General features: G+C 36.7%; 2 protein-coding genes across 3 annotated transcripts in view; both read right to left on the minus strand.

Moving 5' to 3' along the window:
- Window positions 1–23537, minus strand: part of IPO11 (importin 11) — a 226822-nt gene that overhangs the window by 47516 nt on the left and 155769 nt on the right. The gene's annotated exons all lie outside the window — the stretch shown is intronic.
- Window positions 7505–10207, minus strand: LRRC70 (leucine rich repeat containing 70). The gene is made up of 2 exons (XM_023210476.2): window positions 10017–10207; window positions 7505–9548 (listed from the first exon to the last, which is right to left on the minus strand). Exon 2 carries the CDS (start codon window positions 9508–9510, stop codon window positions 7642–7644), a length of 1869 nt encoding a protein of 622 aa, XP_023066244.1. The 5' UTR covers window positions 9511–9548; window positions 10017–10207; the 3' UTR covers window positions 7505–7641.

Here is a 23537-nt window from a genome sequence, read left to right on the forward strand (position 1 = left end):
ACCGGCATCTTTCTCATTCACTCGGCACTCTCACAATCATCTCAAAATTAAGAGATCCAATACCAAACTTATGAGTGTCTCCCCAACAAAAACAAGGCAACCAAAAACAAAACGGAAAATCAAAACCAGGCTCTCTTCCTGTTTTCCTTATCTGAGTAAAAAGCATCTCTATCAACCCAGTGACTCATGCTAGAAACCAGGGATTCAGTTTTGACCTTTCTTCTTTTACCCTTCATGTACTCTTCCATTTACTCAATTCATCAAATTTATCTCTGAAATTTTTCCTTGTTTCTACTCCTCTATATTCCTAACACTGTACAACAAGCCAATCTGTCTCGAGTTTAGAGTTCAAACTACTGCCTACTTTCCCAAACGAGGAGACTTCCACTCTTGACTTCCTCTAATCCATTCTCTATACAGCACACTAGAATGCTTTTACAAAATCTAGTATCTTTTTCTTGCTTTAAAGCAAAAGTTAATACCTTCAACAACTTTCCATTACGCTTAAAAATCGAAACCCTTAATCCTAGTTCACTCAGCCCTATATATGACCTGGTTCCTGCCCAGCTCTCTGACCTTATCTAGCCTCACATTGTTCTCCACCTTCATGGGCTCTCTTTGATTAATTAACACTTTCTAGTTTCCAGGCTTTCACAGGGGCTTTCCATCTGCTAGGAATTGTATAGCCTGGATTTACCTGGTCAGTAGCATTATAATAAGACTACAACTACAACAACAACACTGCAAGTATGGTCCTAATTCTAGATGATGGTGTTTAAGGATGCTTTCATAGATGAGAAGCAGGTAACTGAGGATAAGGAAGTTTTGAAAGCCAAAGCTTGAGGAAACTGCAGTACAACATAAAAACTTGTGCTCCTCAGAGCCTCAGACAAAAATAAAAATGATGTATTAACTTGTGTATCATAGAAAACATATGGAAAAAAGCAATAAGGTTGCCCAAAATCAAAGATACAAACTAACAACAGGCTAGGGTTTATGTGCATGTAGTGAAAACTCCACAGACATGGGAAGAAATGGAGACAAAAGGAAGACAACATATATATATATATATATATACATATGTATGGTCTCCATATTACTCAGGATAAGAAAACTACTTTCTACTAAATTAAAATGTCATCTATCACAAGATGTCTCGGAATTGAGTCAGAAGCAATGAAACAAGGCACATCTGGGCCAGCAGCAAGCATACTATACATTCTTCTCTCTCATACTGCTTTCTCCAACATTTCTCTTTTAACATACCAGGCTTCCCACATTAAAAGTGTGTGGCCACACAAGCTTACCAGCTTCGGCAAACTGAGGACCACTGGTAGAGGGCACTTAAAAAGAAGAACAAAAAACTATGCTTCAGACAGTACAGCACTAGTATAGAAAAAAAAAATGCCTATTACCTTGTTACTATTGCTTCCATAACCGTGAAATCATTAAGAAGGAGATAAGAATTTGAGAAAATTGATTCATATCTCTCTCCACTAGCTTAAAATAGGGTTCATAGGTAAGTCCAGTAAAAGTCAAATATAAATTTTAATGAGAAATGAGAGGGTCTAGATAAAGTCTAATGGTAAACAGAACAGCCTGTTTTGCTTCACATACCCCACTCTCCTTCCTCTTAAAGGAGTACATCATACTTTAAGTCCAAACGTATATTTTTCTAGGTCAGAGATCAATAACAGGACCAGTAAAAGAGTTTGACTTGTATAACAAAAAAGAATAGGTCTCAACAGGAAAAGTTCATGTGGGATCAACTTGGCAGGAAGGCCTAGCATTGAAACTGTTTGTCAGAAGCTTGGAAAAGGTTCCCTGGGCTTTCTTCTCCTACTTTTTTTTTTTTTTTTTAAACACCGCCTAAGAACAAATATTGGAGATTTTACTGTTATTTGTTGCTGTGCAGGTAAGCTAATTAAGTAAAAATGTCCTAATTACATGCTGGTCCTCCTTCATCTCAAAGCTTAAAACTTAAATGTTTATATAATGCCTAGAGGTTCAAGAAATGTTCACGTGTGTGACATCTGAATGTTCTATTTATTGACCTCAGTGGTAGTTATACAGATGTGTCTACTTCTGTATGTGATTTATTTATCAATAACAGTTTTAAAAAGTGTTTACAGGGAAAATATTTGACATGCATTAACACTGGTATAGGGGGGATCTGGATAAACTCTACTACTACTTGGAGAACTCCTAAAAACAAAATACACAAAACAATAGAATAGATAACAAAAATCTGTCCAATGGTTACTCAAAAGACCCAGAAAGCCACGAGGCAGAGTAGATCAACAAAGTAACCCTGGAACTTCATGTATGAGAAAGTACAGGACGCCACGAACAGTAAAAGGTTTAGGGACAACAAAGAGGTATCCACAGATCCTCTTTCCCCACTACTTAAGTTCTACATAATGTCCTCACTCTCCCATAATGTCCACCCTTACCCTCCTGACCACTTGGCCTCTAGCTATCAAACATTGGCATCTCTCACTTCCAGAGGACCATAGAACATGTTAGTCTTCTTTATCAGCCTTCCCCTCCTCCCCCTGTGACCTGGTATTCCCTTTTTTGAGTTTTGCTCTGTCACCCGGGCTGGAGTGCAGTGGCATAATCACGGCTCACTGCAACCTCCTCCCGCTGGGCTCAAGCAATCCTCACACCTCAGCCTCCTAAGTAGCTAGGACTATGGGCACAGGCCACCACACCCAGATTTATTTTTTATTTTTATTTTTGGTATTTTTGGTAGAGATGAAGTTTCACCATATTGCCCAGGCTGGTCTCAAATTCCTGAGCTCAAGTGATCCGCCTACCTCAGCCTTCCAAAAGTGCTGGGATCACTGGTGTGAACCGCTGTGCCCAGCCTCTCCTATCTCCTGAGCACTACTACTGAAGTCCCTGTCCCAACACCACTGAAGCCCTCATCAATAGCTTGATACCAAATATATCTACTTCACTGACAGGAAGAGGTTGAGAGTAAGTTCTCAGTTTTACATCCCAGAAATGAGAGATATGTTTTTAAAATTCCACGTTGGAATTATAAATTTAAAAGTCATACACTTTTATAGTTTATAAATAAATATTATTGATTTCTAATATTTGCCATTTGTTATGAGGGAAAAACAAATTACTTTTGTTATGCCCTGAAACTTTAATCACAATTTGTAATACTCAATGGAAAAAATGGATTCTATTCTTCCTCAAACACAGTCACACTAAATTAGAGTGCTTTAAGCAAGAACTTTTAATAAATGGTAGAGATAAGAACCTATAGTAAATGGTAGAGAAATACAGAAATCTTAAGAAAGGTGAGCTTCCTTAGCTATATGAATTTAGAATATCATTTGGTTTTCACTTAGGGCTGCTCAAAATGTGAAACAATGAAATACAGAAATTGTACCCAAGAAAACTATTATGCCTGTAACACTTCAATTATACCTTAAATAAGTTTTTTCACTGCACAACTATCAAACAACAGTGAAATATGAGCTGGCTAATATTTTAAAAGGGAGTAGCTATTTACTCCAGCTCTCTTTTGATTAGTAAAAAAAGAATTTTTTTTAAAAGGTAATAGCTGGCAAAGACCGAAATGAACATTTAATGAATACCACTGTGTAGAAGTATAGCTCCATATATAAATTGGTATTAATATAATTGGTTTTCCAGTTGAGTCTAAATCAATTAGAGGCTATATTTTCAAAAAGCAAAAATGTGGATAGATCTTCTGAACTGTCTTCTTTGAATTTAGGGATTTTAAGATAAAAATACTTTGTTATATAAATTTTTCTGAACTTCACATAGCCAGCTGTGTTGCTTGTGAACATCTTTAAGAGGGTATGGTTTAGTACCGTGGTACGGAACTGGGGCATGGAGAAATTTTCAGCTTACCTTATGTATTTATGCACTGTTTAAATTTTTTCCCAATGAACAAGTACTTCCAGTAATTAAAGAAAAAACATAATTGGATTTGTAGGAGTTGGGAGGATACAACAAAGAAAAAAATACATTATTAAAAATGTCTCTTGAGGTAAACAAAAAGATCGCTCTTCCATAACAAAACAAATTACTTAGGAAAAATAACATTTATTTAAACATATTCACATTTTCTGCTGAAATTACAATCCCCGAAAAAGCATTCAGCTAAGCAGGCAGGGAAAAGCAAACCATTGTTGGAAAACTCTTTGGGGTTGGTGGGGCTTTATTTATGCAATTGCTAATAAATCTTAAAACTAGTCTTCAGCTCCTCTCTGATTTTCTCTCAAATATATTAACACAGTGGTTCTCAATGTGTGGTCCCAGACCAACAGCATCAGCACACTTGTTAAACTGAAAACTCACAGGCTCTATTCCAGACCTACTGAATCAAGAACTCTAGCTTGGATATCAATATACAGAAGAATGAAACTGGACTCCTATTTCTCACTGTATACAAAAATCAAGTCAAGATGGATTAAAGACTTAAAAATAATATCTAAAACTATAAAGCTCCTACAACAAAACACAAGGAAAACACTTCTGGACACTGGTCTAGGCAAAGATTTTATAGCCAAGACCTCAAAAGCACAGGCAATAAAAACAAAAATAGACAACTAGGACTATATTAAGTGAAAAGGCTTCTGGATGGCAAAGGAAACAAGAGTGAACAGAAAATACACTGAATGGGAGAAAACATTTGCAAAATATTCATCTAATAAGACCCTAATATCCAGAATATACAAGGAGGTCAAATAACTCAACAGCAAACAAATAAACAAAAAATCCACAAAATAATCCCATTAAAAAGTGGGCAAAGGAACAGACATTTCTCAAAGGAAGACATACAAATGGCCCAGGGGTATATGAAAAATCTTCAACATCACTAATCACTGACTGCATTTGAAATGAAAATGAAAACCACAATGAGATACCATCTTAGCACAATTAGAATGGCCAGTAATAAAAAGACAAAAAAAATAACAGATGCTGATGAAGATGCAGAGAAATGGGATCTCTTATATACTGTTGGTGGGAATGTAAATTAGTACAGCAACTATGTAAAATAGTATGGGAATTTCTCAAAAAACTAAAAATTGTAACTATCATCTGACCCAGCAATCCCACTACTGGGCATTTATCCAAAGAAAAAGAAATCAGTATGGAGACATGCACTCCCATGTTTATTACAGCACTATTCACAATAGCAAAGATCAGCAATCAACCTAAGTGCTCATCAATTGACAAATGGATAAAGAAAATTGTGGTACATGTACACAGTGGAATACTATCAGGCCATAAAAAAGAATGAAATACTGTCATTTGCAGCAACAAAGATAGAACTAGAGGTCATTATGTTAAGTGAAATAAGCCAGGTGCAAAAGACAATTGTAACATATTCTTACTCATATGTGGGAGCTAAAAAAAGCTGATCTCATGGAGGTAGAGAACAGAATGATAGATACCAGAGGCTGGGAAGGTTGTGTCTGTGTGCAGGGAAGAAGATGAAAAGAGGTTGGTTAATGGGTACAAAAATACAGTCAGATAGAAGGAATAAGTTCTAATGTTCAACAGCAAAGTAGAATAGCTATGGTTAACAACAATATATTATATATTTCAAAACAGCTACAAGAGAGGCCTTGTAATGTTCCCAACACATAGAAAAGATAAACAGTTGAGGTGATAGATACCCCCAACACCCTGAGACTTGATCATTACATATTCTATACATGTAACAACATATCACACATACCACACAAATATGTACAAATATTATCAGTAACAATTTTTTAAAAAAGAAAAAACTCTGGGAGGGGTAGAGGAAGGAGTCGGGGTAGCAAATTGTGTTTTTATAAGGCTACCAGGTGATTCTGAGTTTGAGAACCACTGTATTTTGGTAGAATAAACAGTATTGCATTTTATTATAATTATTTTCATTTCACAATATGAACTTGATAATTATCATTTGTTTTAAATACTCCCAGATAACATGTTCCAGGTTAATTTCATAAGGATTGTATTTTTTAGTAATTAAAAAAAAACAAATTTTGGGGAAAAGGAAGAAGAGACACAAACATGAAAGATACAATGCTTAAGAAAAAATTTTAAATACATATTTGTGGTTCAGGTCACTATTAACGAACCAATGGGCATGGCACTTAGTACAATCCCTAATATTCTGCAGAGGGCTACGCAAGTACAAACTTATGCTAATAAAGAAAAACATTACATTACTTCTATGACTTCAACTACCATCTATATTAAAGATTCTTAATCAAGGGCACTACCATCTCCTAGGGACTCTCCCAACTTCTACAAGGTCTCATTCTTCCCCACTTACCTATCGCCCAAATGGTTATTGTTACTGTAAAGGGTGTATCATACACTTCCAGTGTACTGGATAGATGAAAGTTTAAGAATTATTGGCCTTTACCGTAAGACCTCACTTCTGAATTTCTGCATGCTATATATTTCCACTTGGAGATCTAATAAGAACTTCAGATTCAATCTGTCTAAAACTGAACTCATTATTTTGCCCCACTCCTTTTCATTCCTTAGCTTAGTGAATACAGCACAAAACTGCCTAAGCCAAAAACCTAACATCTTTGACTCCTCCCTCCCCTGCCACCCCTCAACCAATCGCCAAGGCAGTTCATTTTACTTTCAAAGTACCTCTTGATCCATCCATCCTTTTTGCCAGTATCCTGGCCCAGGCCTCTAGCATCTTTCCCCTGGATTAGTAACTCAGATTCCTACTCAACTAATTCGGGCTCCGGTTTTACTGTTCCTTCCAGAAAAAGGCAAATTTCCAAAGGGTAAATCTAATCACTTCACTCTACTGCTTAAAAATCTTTCAGTGGCTCTCTGTTGCCCTCAAGTTGCATACAACTACAGAGCTTTCATCACCTGATCTCTCTTTCGGGCTTTAAATTGCATACCATCATTCACGACACCAGCTGTACTGAATTTTAGTTCCTGAAAAACAGCATTTTTTCTTCTGTTAAGCCCTCTGACACGGTGTTACTCAGCTCTCTTCACTGGGCTAATTTCTAGTTATTCTTTATGATCCAGTTTTGATGTCGCTTCCTTCATAAAGCCATCTCTCACCTCCACAAATGTTATACTCAACAGCATCTCTAAGTACAGTACTTATCATCCCACTGTGCAGTAACCATGTATCTCCTCCTCTAAATTTCAAGCTCCACCTAGAATAAGAACCATGTCTATTTTTTTCGTATTACAATCCTAGAACCACAGCAGCAATATAGTATCAAACTGAAAGCATGAGCTCGTCAGAGAGGCCCAAACAGTGTTACAAGCTGTGAGAATTTGGGAAAGTTACTTAAACTCTAAGTTTCCTCACCTGTAAAGTATAAATAGTACCACCTTTCAAGACTATTCATGGATTAAATGTGAAATGTGAAATATCTGGCACAGTGCTTGATACACAGAAATGTTAGCTATTATTACTTAATACAGTACATATCAAAGAAAATATGTGCTAAATGAATACACGGTTCACAAATTATTAAAAACATTTTAATAATGCTAACCTCATATAATTCATTATATTTCCATGTAAAGTATATAATTCTAAAAGGAGTTTTCAGTTTAAATCATGTCCATGGCACTGAAGTTTCTTACAGACAATATTTAGTTGAGTTATAAAGCAGAATGTTCAAAAAGAATGACCTGTGCCTCATTTTCAGGAACAATTTGTTTATGAATTCGAATCTGCTCCAAGCCAGGACTTTCTAGAGAATTTGGGGAAGTGTTACAAATTGAGGCAGTTACATTATACCTTGCTGACTGATAAAAGCTGTAGTATTCAAGTCTATTTTCCCTTGAGTTTTCTGATGCCTTTAGTTTTTGTTTAAACTGAACAACTTTGTAGATCAAAAAAATGATTAAAACACAAGCTAAGATGAAAAAAGCTAGCAAAATGTCAAAAGCCTCATTCAACTTCTCAACTTCTTGTGTACAAATTAGAGATGTTTTCCCTGACATTGAAGCAGCATCAATCGGTAGAGCACTGTTTTTTTCCAAGTTCAAGGTAACAGAAGTAGTCAGTTGTATTTGTACAGGTAACACTGCTGTAGTCTCTAATGGATTACCAAAGGCATTCTCTTGAAAAAATCTACCAGCAGGTGAAGTAGTAATTTGTTCCCAGAAAGTAATGTTCTCAGTCTCAGTATTTTCCAGAGGATTGCCATTTGTGGTTACTTTATGCCAGGCCACCATTAGCGCAGTAGTCTTGTGACGAATATCAGGAGATTTTACAACAGCCCAAGTTCTGGATACATTTATTGAAGACGTAACACAATTTGTAATGTTAATATAACGTAATGCTCTGCCACGCATGGATGGGGGATTCTGACAATAGATGTTTAGAGTAATGGCTGAAGATGCTAGCCAGTCTTGAAGGCCCAAAAGTTTGCAGTTACATTCCCAAGGATTAGAATTTGCCTGAAGATGAATCAGTGAAGACAATGGCTTAAGGACCCTTGGATGCAAGTCTGTAAGATTATTAAATGACAGATTAAGGATCTTCAAAGATGCTCCCATATTTTCAAATGTACCATTATCAATGCTAATTATTCTGTTTCTATCTAACTTAAGGTAAATTAAATTCTTTAACAAACTAAATGTGTCAGAATTTAAATTCTCTAAATCATTATGACTTAAGATCAAATGTTTAAGATTATTAATTCCACTAAACCCATCCCTAGTAACATTTCTAATTCTTGAATTTTTCAGCAGGAGGTATTCCAAATTGACAAGTCCTTTAAATGCAAAGGGCTGTATTGCTTCAATAGGATTATGAGACAAAGAAAGTCTTGTAAGACTTTTAAGTACTTCAAAGGCATTAGATGGTACTTTTGTTAAATTATTACTTTCTAAATACAAACAAGCAAGGTTTTCAAGATGTTGAAAGGCTGATTCTGATATCCTCAAAATGTTATTGTTTGACAAGTCAAGTATCCGAAGAGTAACCATACCAACAAAGGTACCACTTCCAAGGACAGTGAGGCGATTCCTTTGTAGATTTAAGTACTGAACCGAAACTAGATCATTAAATACTCCTCTTGGAACAAAAGATACCTGATTAGACTGTAAATATAAATTACGAAGATTTAAAAGTCCCTTAAATATTCCAGGATCTAAGCGTTTTATGAAATTATTATTTAGAAATAGAAAATATAGATGCCTCAATTGAACAAAGGCTTTTGGATATACATACAGAATGTTAGAATTATCCAAATACAATGCTACAAGAGAATGAAGTCCTGTTAATTCACTTTCATTTATATAAGATATATTATTCCCAGTCAGATACAGAAAAACTGTACTTTCAGGAAAATTCTTAGGAATACTCGAAAGGCCTAAGTTACGGCAGTTAATTTGTCTCCCAGTGCAGAGCTGACAAACAGACGAACATCCAAGTATTTCCTTGTGGAGTAATAATAAAAGATAACAGGTAACAACCAGAAACAGTCGTAGGCAAGGCAGAGAAAACTGTAATCCACACATATCCCTGTTCTTGGTTTTTCTGTTCAGATCAGAATTGGCTATAAAAAGAGAAGGTAAAGCTTTAAATCATCAAAACTTCATCACATGAATGTGTTTTTTTAAATAATACTATAACTTCTGTATTCTATTTTAATTAGGATCAGCCAATAGTACTATCATAAATCATACCACGGTAATAGCATAAAATAATGAGTATGGAATACTTTCTAGAATTATTAACATGATCAGGCCATTAACCCATTACTTGACAAAATAGTTCAGATTAATGAAACATTTGCTAAGTTAACTTAAAAATTACAAATGATTACAACATAGGTGACAAATGATGTAGGAATGAGAATCTTTGAATTTAATATGTCCCTTTAACAACATAAAGTCTAATATCAAATAACATTATAATTTACGAAAATACAAATTCACTACAGAACAATTAAACTCTAAATTAGTTTTTCACAAAACTATTTTTCATGTCAACTAAAAGTTCATATTTAAGTAAATAATCTTACCAAGAAAAGGAAATTCGTATTATTAACACTCAGCTGATTCAGTAAAGGTTTTCTTTTTAAATCTGAAGAACGACATTTCTAAACTCCATTTTGTTCTGTGGCATTGCTAACCTCCACCCCACCACTTTTTTTTTTTTTAAGTCACCGTTTGCTCAGGAAACACCACTCTTCACATTGGTTCCTTTACAGTCAATGTGTAAAACAGAGGTTGCCATGGATACAGGAAGCTAAGAGACAGGAAGTAATTTTATCTGTGTTTCAAAAGTATTGCTGAACGGAAATCTCAGGAACTTATTTTTTCAGAATGCAGTTAGAGTTTTCCTAATATACACATCAAAATATCTCCCATAATGTAAAATAATAGTTTTTAAAGGATACTTGAAAACGTTAGTTATTCAGAATCCAAGTATCTATCAACAGACTCTAGCTATCAACAACATAGCTACTGAATGGAAAAGGCTAGTTGAAATAAGATGTATATAGAGTAATACAATTTTTTGTAAACTTTTTAATGAACAAAATATTTATGTTGTTTTAAATACACATTGAAGACTTCAACTTTATGCTTTATTCCTTTAATAAAAATAGGGGAAAAATTTAGAATGAACATAAATGTTGTTATATTATCCTCCAGTGCTCTTTTCAAAATTTTCAGAATATTTTTGGTTGCAAAAAATACTGAGTACTATTTAATATGTTAAGGTACTAATTGGTAGTAAGGTACTAATTACTAATAAGGCACTAATTGGTAGAGCTGGATTATAAGATGGTAAGAAGCTGCATACCAAATTACTGACATAGGTTATCTTTGCAAGAAAAGTTGGGGAAAGTAAAAGAGGCGATGTTTTGCCCTATATATATCTGTATTAGTTTGAATCTTTTAGAATGAAAATTGAGAATTTTTAAATCTAAATTTTTCAAAAATTTAAAGAATCGGATATAAATTGTTTATATTATATATTGTTCGGCCATTAACTTTCTTTCACTAACTAACTTTAAGCTAGTTGCTTAAGCTTTCTAATTCTGACTTTTATTAATATTACTAATACCCTGATAATATTCCTAAAATATCAAGTTATATAATTGTATACAACTCTTTGTTTTTAAAGCAGTTTCATTTCACATCAAGACAACAATTACTTTAGATAATAATATGAATTATGTCCATATTAGATACCTGAAATAATACCTAGCATTATCTTTCTATGACTAAAAATTCAGCAATGCATACTGGATAGCAGATCTTTATCAAAACGATTTATGATTCTTATACCTGTCCTTTATGGCTGGCTATTGTTATTGCGATCTTATGCATTAAAAATGGAAAACAAAACAACTGACAGAAATGACATGAACTTGAGGTAGGAGTTAGGTTTCTCAGGTCCATTTTGTTTAGTACTTCCAATAACACACAAGTGATATGAGGCTTGTCCCATGGATTTTTCAACTGCATCATACAACTTAAAGAGTTAGGAAAAATTCAGAACAAGGGTCCTTTGAAATCAAAATAAAATTAAAGAGAAAAAACCCACAAAGTAATATAACCAGAGTATGAATTAATTTTGTTCTCTATGCCAAAAAATATCCAAAGCAGCTGCAATACTTATTAGGATGCAAAGGTAAAATTTTTAGGAAATTGTATTAAGGAAAAATGACAAAATAAAATCTCACTTCTCACATTCTCATTCTAAAAACTGAAGGAAGCTAAACTGACTGCAACAAAACAATTAAATATAAATAGTACACTGTAACTCTCAGGTTGAATGCTTAAAAAAAAAAAAAATTCAATCTCCAGCAAAACAAAGTTTAGTCTTTCTGTTCACTTAGGAGTTGCTGTTCTTAGAGACAACTGATCAACAACGATTCCTCATTACCCTTTTCTGATTACTAATGTTCATTACAACTATTACTGAACACTACGCTCAGCCTCTTAAATTAGCCTTCTATTTCTTCCCAGGAAATTGACTCATTGAGGTGTTTTCCTCTCATTCTTATTGCTGAAACCTTCTTTTACACTCCCTTTGTCTTCAGATCATCTCACGCTTCTGGTATCAATACACAACTATTCTCTTTTCCATTCAGATTCTGCCCATACTAAAACAAGAATGTATAAATAACAGAGCAATTGTTCCATTAGCATCTTTTAAATAGACATCATCTGTATGTATGCATGTATTCTTTTGACACACAGTCTTGCTCTGTCGGCTAGGCTAGAGAGCAGCAATGTGAACACAGCTCACCACAGCATCGACCTCCCAGTCTCAAGTGATCCTCTTCCCTCAGCCTCCTGAGAAGGTAGGATTGCAGGTGCTTGCCACCATGCCTGGCATTTTTCTTATTTTTGTAGAGACGGGGTCTTGCCATTTTGCTCAGGCTGGTCTTGAACTAATAGGCTCAAGTAATCCTCCCACCTTGGCCTCCCAAAGTGCTGGGATTATAGGTGTGAGCCACTGTGCCCAGCCTATATGTATTTAGATATATAGCATCTAATAAACCAATCAAGATTGGTTTACATATAAAGAATGGCTTATAATAACAGCAGTTACTGATTTTATGAACTTTAAAAGTTACTGATGGACCTAAAATCAAGAGAATGAAAATATGAAATGGGATTTGCAATTAAAAAATAATCCAGCTCTTTCTGCCATCATGAAGCCTGTCGAGGCCTGCTTGGAACATGACTTCCAAAAGGCAAATATTTCTGGAAGGCTGTCATCCAAAGTCATTTTTGCTGCTACAGGCAAGGTCTCTGAAACCAAAGGGAGTACACAGATCTTCTTAAAATTGAAGGTGTTTATGCCCAAGATGAAACTGAATTCTATTTGGGCAATAAATGTGCTTACGTATACAAAGCAGAGAACACAGTGACTCCTGGCAGCAAAAAAAACAAAACCAGAGTATTCTAGAGAAAGGTAACTTGGGCCCAAGGAAACACTGGCATGGTTTTTGCCAAATTCCAAAGCGATCCTTCTGCTAAGGCCATTGGACATAGATGCTGTAACCCCTTAAGGATTTAAACTAACGAAAAGTAAATAAAGTGGACCTGTGCTCTTAGAAAAAAAAAAGTTAGCAAACAATTTGAAAATTATTTTGCTCAATGTAGGAGATAAATTCTAATGAGGGGCAGTACATCTCAATATAGACCTCTTATCATTTGCAGGAAAAAAAAAAAAAAACATAATAACTATATACAATGGAGAAATCAGATAACACCTTGATCAGCATTAACATTATCAGTGAGAAACAGATGAGCACCATGTGACTTTGCCTGTGATAGTCCAAGAGGGACACATCACTTATGCAATATTCTAATGGGAGATGCACACATAAATCGAACCATAAGAAAATATCAAACTACAAATGAGGAACATTCTATTCTGTTGGGGGAGTTGGGAAGAGGATGGATGGGAGATAAAAACAGAGAGGCAATTGGAAAGATGGAGAGAGATTATAAGGAGTGGATTATTTAAAAATTTTATAAGAGAAAAATAAAAGACTGAAGAAATTACATGACAGAGTAAAACAGACTACAAAAACACAAGAGCTAAAGCAATAATTGGTCCTAGACTGTAAGTACTGAGAACTAAAAGACCATGACATATGCAACTTACACAGAAATGGTTCAGAATATAAAACACCTATCTAGTTACCTGACAGAAAATGTGTATCACGCAACAAATTGGGACAAAAGTTAACAATAGGTGATTCTGGGTAAAGGTCATATGTGTGTTCTTTACTGTTCTTGCAGTGTTTTTCTAAGTTTGAAATAATTTCCAAATGAAAATATCATGACATTAGTTATGATATTCATGTAAAATTTGTCCATGCACATTACTGCCAAGGTATGTCACCATTTGTAAGTTTCTAATGTATGCTTTAAAATAAAAACAGAAACAAATATTGTGCTCCTATAACATGGCAAAACTATGAATATCTCTATTTGCTCAATTGTCAACAAGAAAAGTAACTAAGAAATTTTTAACTGCAAATCTGTGAGAATAAAAAATAAACTTTATGTACTTTGTACTTTATGCATGAGAAGCATAAAATTTCAACTATGCCTGTGACTACAAGGGTTTAAAAGCAAACTGATACTGGGACACTTTCAAGGAACATTATTAATCATCCCCTCAGCATGACTTTGGAAGAACATTTTGAACTTCTTGATATCTGTTCTGTTACCCAGTCATCTTGAGAAGCAATATTCTATTTCTATGGACAATTTTAGGTACCATTCTCATTGCTGCTATATGATGATCAATTTGTTTGTTGTATATTGGCATAGTTTTACACTGCAAAGCACAGAAAGCAGAACTATTAAACAGAAGGGCTGTTCCAACTTAGAAAAAGCTAGCAGAGATGTATTAGAATTCAAAATATCTCCTCTTTCCCCTAGTTCCACCTGAAACCTTTGGAACACTAATCTCTCCTCTGACCCTATCCACTACCTTCTGGGTTTTGCTGAAAGACTAATCTCAGCAGATTATACTTCAGATCTGAGCTATATTAGAATTTCTCTTTCCTGCAAATTCCTTCCATTTTGATGGTTCTTATTTTATGTTTATATTACAATTTCTAGTTTATCATAATCCCTAAAATCCCCATAGTTTTAAACACAAACACACACACACACACACACACACACACCCACACACACACCCCAGAAGAAGAGAGGAGGGAGTAATCAGCCTAACAGATGATTTAATAAGGCCATGACAGAGCTAAGTCTCTTCCAATAACTATATAATAACCTTAGTGAAATTATTTTCTTGTCTCATTGATCTGCTCACAGATCAAACATATTTCTACTATGTAGTATAATATGGCTACTCAGTAATTCAGAAAAATTCCCTATATAAAATCTAACTCACAACTTTAAAAAGGAGTACACAGTCAGAAAAGTTAGTGAAGCAGAGAAATCAGGATAAACAGAATATAGGATTAACCCCTTTTGCTACTGCTGGATCAGATCTATTTATTAATAGAGTGCTTCTATGATCCAGAGTGTGTTCTCAACATTTTTCAAGTATTATCTCTTTTTAATTCTCACAGGAGCCCTATAAGGTAGGTACTCTGATTGGAGTACCTCATACAATGGATAAAAAAATGAGACATAGAGAAATTAAGAGTAAAGCTTTAAAGTAGCCGGGCTTAGTGGCAGGCACCTGTAGTCCCAGCTACACGGGAGGCTGAGGCAGGAGAATGGCGTGAACCCGGGAGGCAGAGCTTGCAATGAGCCGAGATCGTGCCATTGCACTCCAGCCTGGGTGACAGTGCGAGACTCAGTCTCAAAAAATGAAAAAAAAAATAAAAATAAAATAAATAAATAGTAAAGCTTTATATCCCCAGAAGATCCTACCACATTTCCATATATAAAATTTTGTTCTTATGTAATGTACGACAGGAGTTTTTCTTAACAAATGGAACTTGAGAAAACGAAACTCAAAAAATGAACAATGTGCAGTGACCAAACTTCATAACTATGAAAGAACGTGAAAGACCTGACACAGTGGCTCACACCTGCAATCCTAGCATATTGGGAGGCCCAGGCAGGCGGATTGCTTGAGTGCAGGAGTTCAAGACCAGCCGGAGCAACATGGCGAAACCCCATCTCTACCAAAAACACAAAAAACTAGCCGGTGTGGTAGTGCAATCCTGTAGTCCCAGCTACTTGGGAGGCTGAGGTGGGAGAATCACTTAAGCTCAGGAGGTCAAGGCTGCAGTGAGCCGAGATCATGCCACTGTACTCCAGCCTGGGCAACCAGAGTAAGAACCAGCCTCAAAGCCTAAAAAAAATAAACAAATAAACAAAAATATATATACACAATTACTGTGTACTATAAAATCAAGATATTATAGTTTAAAGATCCTGTGTCCTGTGAATAAGCTAGAATTTTAGAGTTGTAAACATCAAATAATACTTCCAATGTATTTTCTATATCATCTCTTCCGTATAAGTATCTATAACGAAGTGGAGAATCTCAATACATAGTTTCCTAATAAATGCACTGGATTTCTAGATAGAGGACAGAAAGAATGATTTGTTGGCCCTTTTATGCACAACTTAAATAAAAACGAGATATGTGGTTTTAAGTGGTTGGAAGAAGTACCTTACTTTAATAATGAAATATCTAGGAATATGATCTCATTTTCTAATCAGACTAACAAAAATGACTCAAATAGTAAAACCAGATTGTGGAATAGGAAAATTAGACAAAACAGTACTTGAGTACTCAATAGCCTGAGGTACTCAATACCTCAAATAGTACTTGAGGTACTCAACAGCCTGGAAGAGTAGACATTAAGAGTAAGATAGACTGGATTTGAATTTCAGTTTGGTACTTGACTTCGGGTGGGTAATTAGCCTTTATTAGTCTTGATTACACATTTAAAAGGTTTAATAAGGCTGGGCACGGTGGCTCATATCTATAATCCCAGCACTTTGGGAGGCTGAGGTAGGTAGATCACCTGAGGTCAGGAGTTGAAGACCAGCCTGGCCAACATGGTGAAACCCTATCTCTACTAAAAATACAAAAATGAGCTGGCAGTGGTGGTGTGCGCCTGTGATCCCAGCTACTGGGGAGACTGGGGCAGGAGAATAACTTGAACCTGGGAGGCCGAGGTTGCACTGAGCTGAGATTGTGCCACTGTACTCCTACCTGGGCGACAGAGCGAGACTGTCTCCAAAAAAAAAAAAAAAAAGGCCGGGCACGGTGGCTCACGCCTGTAATTCCAGCACTTTGGAGGCTGAGGCGGGTGGATCACAAGGTCAGGAGATCGAGACCATACTGGCTAACATGGTAAAATCCCATCTCTAGTAAAAATACAAAAAATTAGCTGGGCGTGGTGGCACATGCCTATAGTCCCAGCTACTCGGGAGGCTGAGGCAGGAGAATGATGTGAACCCGGGAGGCCGAGCTTGCAGTGAGCCAAGATTACGCCACTGCATTCCAGCCTGGGTAACAGAGCGAGACTCCATCTCAAAAAAAAAAAAAAAAAAAAAGTTTAATAATGTCCATCCCCATAGGGCTATTGGAAGAATCAACTGAAATGTGTGTAAAAAATGTATTGTATAAAGGCTATCATAAATTATGTGTTCTATTAGTTATTATTTACTTCTTGTTAGCAGTTTCTTCACACATAAACTAGATGAACATGGGAAAGTTTCAAAAGAAAGAGATCTACCTACTGGATAAACTAGTACCATCACACAGTTGGTAAAATTAACAGTAGACACAATGATTTACTGGGTGGTCACATTCATTAAGCATTTTAGTAGGCATTATATATACATTCTCCAATTTATCATAATAAGCCGTAGGTGCTAGCTGTTATCACTGCTTCCATTTGAAATATGAGAAAACTGAGAATGATAGAAAACTGGTCCAATGTCACACAAACAGTACGCACAACAGGCATCTGAAGTTAATCTAGCTTCCCTTCCCATTATAATGCATATTTTTCTCTCTGGTACTCTGGATAGAACAAAAACAGAAGCTCAAGGAAAAGAATTCCAAATAAAACAAAACAAAATAAAAAAGATGTTCCTCAGGCTACGAAGGAACCACTTGTGATGTACACATGCATCATCTACATGGGTAAAACTAGAAAGCACATCAGACTCATCATTTTACTCCTCTGAATACTTTTTCTAGTGTTATCCTTGTTGGAGCTAGTTATTCTGTGTACAATTATTTTTCTGTATCACGTCAACTACTTTGAGCTCTGGACCCAATACCTCACTCTCACTGAGAAACATCTCTTATTCTCATTGTAAAGTAGTTTGAGGTCCCGAAACATCAAAATAATCTCATTTGATCACAGTTTAGTTTTTCTCTGGTGATATGTTTAAAAGAAGCTTCTCATAGAATGGTCAGTGATTAGCTAACGGCACCCAGTGTCTGTCTACAATATGACTGTTACATATGAAAACAGTTTGCCAGAAGCCTTTATCTAATTTGCAGACAGGGCACGGTTCCTAGATACGAGGAAAGCATTGAGAACGCAGTTCCAAATTCACAAGCATTCAGAAACTTTCCTAAGTAGTCAGGACAGGAGATAGAAGACACAAATTGTTGTTCTAAGATACCAGAGTGCAATGAACAATCATCTATCCTAAAGGTAAAGTACAATGGGTCTTCAGGGCACAGCATGGTGACTTACCACATAAGAGCATCTTTAAAACATTGCTATTGTATTAGTGTCATAAGGTTGATATCAGAAGAGGAACAGGTGAGCATTTTAGTTCTAATGTATGTTTCAAGGGTAAAGTAAATTTGTATTAAAAATGAAAACCAAAATAGACTATTTCCATTCATATCCTAACATAGGAAGATAGAAACACCTCAAAATACGTCAAAAAGTGTAGCACTTTTTTGGGGGGAGTGGAGAGGGGAATATCTGGTTTTCAAAGAACTTTCAGAAGCTAAAAAAAAAAGTTTTATAAATGATTATACCCTTCAATGAAAAATCAGCAAGCCAAGGAATTAATCATTTACTTTCTTTTTTAATGAAATTGCTTTGTATACAGATGAAAGGAATGAGCATCCAACTGTAGTATCAACTGTTCTAACACCTGTCTACATCCTCCAGCTTCTGCTAGATTAAAGCTAACAAAATCCAGCTTACAATTATTAGCCAATTTAAAAATAGATATCTTACTTAAATTATGCTGGAAAACCAGTCCCCAAACTCACAAGAGCCAAAAGATACATATGCATAGCTTATATAAAAAATAAAAACATTAAAAGCTGCATCAAAGGGGTTTTTTTCTAGTTGAACTGAAATAATCAGAACCAATAATTACTACAAATTGCATTAGATTATATACAAAGCAGGATAACATACATAATGTAAAGATTCTTTTGATCTTCAAAGGATCTGCCCCTTTGTAAACCATATATTCAAAGAGTGGTAAGGGAGCAGAATTTAACATCTGAGATCCTGAAACTTATATGAGTAATCTTATTCATGTCTCTATTTTCCTTGCATAACAAAGCAAGAAAGGGAATTAGTCATCATTCAATATACCCCACAAAGACTGTTTCTTTTACGACCAACCTTGGCAAAATAAAAATTGTAAAGAACCCTCCCCTTGTTACTTCACTGCCCCTTTCCACAAATTACTGTATAATCAGATAATAGAAACTAAGTTAGAAATCAGCTCAGGTTGTATTTTGAGTAAAAACATCAACAATAAGAGCAAGTACTCAGAGAGGAGGCAGAGCAATACGGCAAAACAGAACCCTCCAATGACCAATTCCTTGCATTCCTCCACTGGAACACCAATTTGCAGAATAATCTGCAGAACTATCCAAACGAGAAAATACCTTCACAAGAGCTAAAGAAACCAGGTGAGAGATCATAGTACCTGGTTTTAGCATAAAACAAGAAAGGGCAAATTGAAAGGGGAAGAAAGAACAGTCTTTCACTGCCTACACCACTCCTACCACAATTCCAGGCAGTACACGGCAGAGAGAGAAGCTGTGTGCTTGGGGGAGACAGAGAAGGAAGTATGCCGACAGCTTTGCCTTGAAAGCTACTACCAGAACCCCTCTCCTCTCCCCACTACCCACAATAAATCACAGTACTGGGTCCAACTCCCCACTACCCACAATAAATCACAGTACTGGGTCCAACTCCCAACAGTATAGCACAAAGAGAAACTCCTCGCATACAAGTGGAGAGAAAAGTAAGCAAAGGCCTTTGCCTGGGAACCCTAGGAATTCTCAAGTCCCTCAGGCTGGTGAACAGCACACCTGGCCTTAGGGCATTCTCTAATGCTGAAATGGCTGCAGTGTCCACAGGCTTAGGGAAGTGAACAGTCAATCCCTTTTGAATTCCTGAAGACCCTCTGAAGAAGGACAGGTACAAACAAGGCCAGGCTGTGAAGACAGGGAAAAATACCTAATTCTTTAAGGCTCAGACATTGACATACCTCTACAAGTCATCAAGAACATTCAGCTAAATAAGATATCATTTCATATTTATGAGACTATCTATCCTGAAAAGATGAAAGATCCATCCTGAAAAGATGGAGATGTGCAATCCTTCAAAGAATTCAAAAGGAAGCTCAACAAATTTCAAGAAAACAGAAAATCAGTTCAGAAACTTACCAAAAAATTTAACAAAGATATTGAATTTTTTTGTGGGGGGGAGACAGAGTCTCACTCTGTCGCTCAGGTTGGAGTGCAGTAGCACGATCTTGGATCACTGCAACCTCTGCCTCCTGGGTTCAAGTGAGTCTCCTGCCTCAGCCTCCCAAGTAGCCGGGATTACACATGTGTAACATCACACCCTGCTAATTTTTTGCATTTTTATTTTTTAAAAAATCAAACGGAAATACTGGAGGTGAAAAAACAACGGACAAACTGAAAAATACATTAGAGGATCTCAACAGCAAAATTGATCAAGCAGAAGAAAAAAATCAGTAAGGTAGAAGACAGAATATTTGAAAATACAGTCAGCCTGGGTGTGGTGGCTCACATCTGTAATCCCAGCACTTTGGGAGGCTGAGGTGGGTGGATAGCTTGAGCTCAGGTGTCTGACCAGACTGGGCAACATGGCAAAACCCCATCTCTACAAAAAATACAAAAATTAGCCAGGTGTGGTGGTATGCATGTGTACTCCCAGCTAACTGGGAGACTGAGGAAGGAGGATCGCTTGACCCCAGGAGGTTGAGGGTGCAGTGAGCCATGATCGTGCCACTGCACTTCAGCCTGGGCAACAGAGCAAGATCTTGTCTCAATCAATCAGTCAAAAGAGAAGAAGGAAGAAAACACAATCAAAGGAGAAAAACTGAAAAGAAACGAATAAGGCTTATGAGATCTATAGGACAGCATCAAAAGACCAAATGTAGCCAGGTGCAGTAGCTAACACCTGTAATCCCAGCACTTTGGGAGGCTGAGGTGGGTGGATCACCTTAGGTCAGGAGTTCGAGACCAGCCTGACCAACATGGCAAAACCCCATCTCTACTAAAAATACAAAATTAGCTGGGTGTGGTGGTACATCACTGTAATCCTAGCCACCCGGGAGGCTGAGGCAGAATAATTGCTCGAACCAGATGGCAGAGGTTGCAGTGGGCTGAGATCGTGCCATTGCATTGCAGCCTGGGCAATAAGAGTGAAACTCCATCTTAAAAAAAAAAAAAGCAAATGTAAGAGTCACTAACCTTCAAGAGGGAGAGAGAAAGGGGTAGAAATAGTAAAAAAATAATAATAATAGAAAATTTTCCAAATCCAGAGGAAGATATAAATACTCAGGGACAAGAGGGTCAAAGACCACCAAGGAGATTCAACCCACATAAGACGATTCCAAGACATATATATAATAATTCCAATTCTCAAAGGTCACAAAGAGTGGATCCTAAAAGCAGCAACAAAACCAGTAACATATAAAGGGGCTCCAACACATCTGGCAGCAGACTTTTCAGTGAAAATCTTCCAGGCCAGGAGGGATGACATATTCAAAGTACTGAAGGAAAGAAAGGGGCAACCAAGAATACTGTAACTAGCAGAAATATACTCCAAACATGAAGGACAGATAGAGACTTTCTTAGACAGATAAAAGCTGAGGGAATTCATCACCACAGGCCTGTCTTACAAAAACTGCTAACAGTGGTAAAATGTAACAAGAAAACATCTGGATGGATAAAATTCTCTGGTAAAGGTAAACTACACAGCTATGGTGGTCCATGCCTGTAGTCCCAGCTACTCAGGAGGTTGAGTTGGAAGGATCACTTGAGCCCAGGAGATCAAGGCCTGCCTGAACAATAGAAGCTAGACCCTGCCACTTAAAAAAAAAAAAAAAAAAAAAAAAAAATTCTTTTTAAACTACACAGACAAAAATTCAAAATAATACTCTAATTGGGGCGAGTATATCACTCATATCTTTATGAATTATAAAGACAAAGACAAAACTCTTTTTTTCTTTTTGAGACAGAGTCTTGCTCTGTCACCCAGGCTGGAGCGTAGGGGTACGATTTCGGCTCACTGCAACCTCTGCCTCCCGGATTCAAGTGATTCTTGCGCCTCAACCTCTGGAGTAGCTGGGATTATAGGCATGAACCAACACACCCAGTTAATTTTCTGAATTGTTTTTCAGTAGAGATGGTGTTTTGCCATGTTGCCCAGGCTAGTCTCGAACTCCTGGTTTTAAGTGATCTGCCTGCCTCGGCCTCCCAAAGTGCTGAGATTACAGGCATGAGCCACCGTGCCTAGCCAAAACAAAAGTATTAATAAGAAAAATAACATTTATGCACCCAATAAACATATGAAAAAAAGCTCAACATCACTGATCATTAGAGAAATGCAAATCAGAACCACAATGAGATACCATCTCATGCCAGTCAGAACGGCGATTATTAAAAAGTCAAGAAACTATAGATGCTGGAGAGGCTGAGGAGAAATAGGAACGCTTTTACACTGTTGGTGGGAATGTAAATTAGTTCAATGATTGTGGAAGACAGTGTGGCAATTCCTCAAGGATTAAGAACCAGAAATACCATTTGACCCAGCAATCCCATTACTGGGTATATACCAAAAGCAATACAAATCATTCCAATATAAAGACACAGGCATATGTTTGTTTCTTGCAGCACTATTTACAATAGCAAAAACATGGGAGCCAACCCAAATGCCCATCAATGACAGACTGGATAAAGAAAATGTGGTACATATACACCATGGAATACTATGCAGCCATAAAAAGGAATGAGATCATGTCTTTGGAGGGACATGGATGAAGCTGGGAGCCATCGTCCTCAGCAATTAACGCAGGAACAGAAAACCAAGCAGTGCGTGCTCTCACTCATAAGTGGGAGTTGAGCAATGAGAACACATGGACATAAGGAAGGGAACACCACACACCGGGGCCAGTTTGTGGGGGTGGGGGGCGAGGGGAGGTTGAGCATTAGGACAAATAGTTAATGCATGCAGAGCTTAAAACCTAGATGATGGGCTGAAACCTACATGTTCTGTACCTGTATCCAGGCAATTGAAGTAAGAATAAAGAAAAATCAATAATTTGTTAAGAAATGGCAATATAAAAAAGATGTAAACTAAGACATCAAAAAATCAAAATGTGGGGGAATGATGTGAAGAGTGTTTGGCGTTAGTCTCTTTTCTTCATAATCAATTAAAGTTGTCATCAGTTTTGTTGTGTTTTTCTTGAGAAAGTCTCATTCTGTCGCCCAGGCTGGAGCACAGTGGCGCATACTGGCTCACTGCAACCTCTGCCTCCCAGGTTCAAGCAATTCTCCTGCCTCAGCCTCCTGGGTAGCTAGAATTACAAGCATGTGACACCACACCTAGCTAATCTTTGTATTTTTAGTAAAGATAGGGTTTCACCATGTTGGCCCAGGCTGGTCTCAAAGTCCTGACCTCAAGTGATCTGCCTGCTTCAGCCTCCAAAAGTGCTGGGATTACAGGAATGAGCCCACTGAGACTGGCCTGAATTTGGTTATTTCTTTAGGTTCATTTTCTTAATACAAAACTTACTATGTATTTCAGATGCAAAAATGT

The sequence above is a fragment of the Piliocolobus tephrosceles genome, chromosome 4, assembly GCF_002776525.5.
Source record: "Piliocolobus tephrosceles isolate RC106 chromosome 4, ASM277652v3, whole genome shotgun sequence".
Taxonomy (NCBI): domain Eukaryota; kingdom Metazoa; phylum Chordata; class Mammalia; order Primates; family Cercopithecidae; genus Piliocolobus; species Piliocolobus tephrosceles.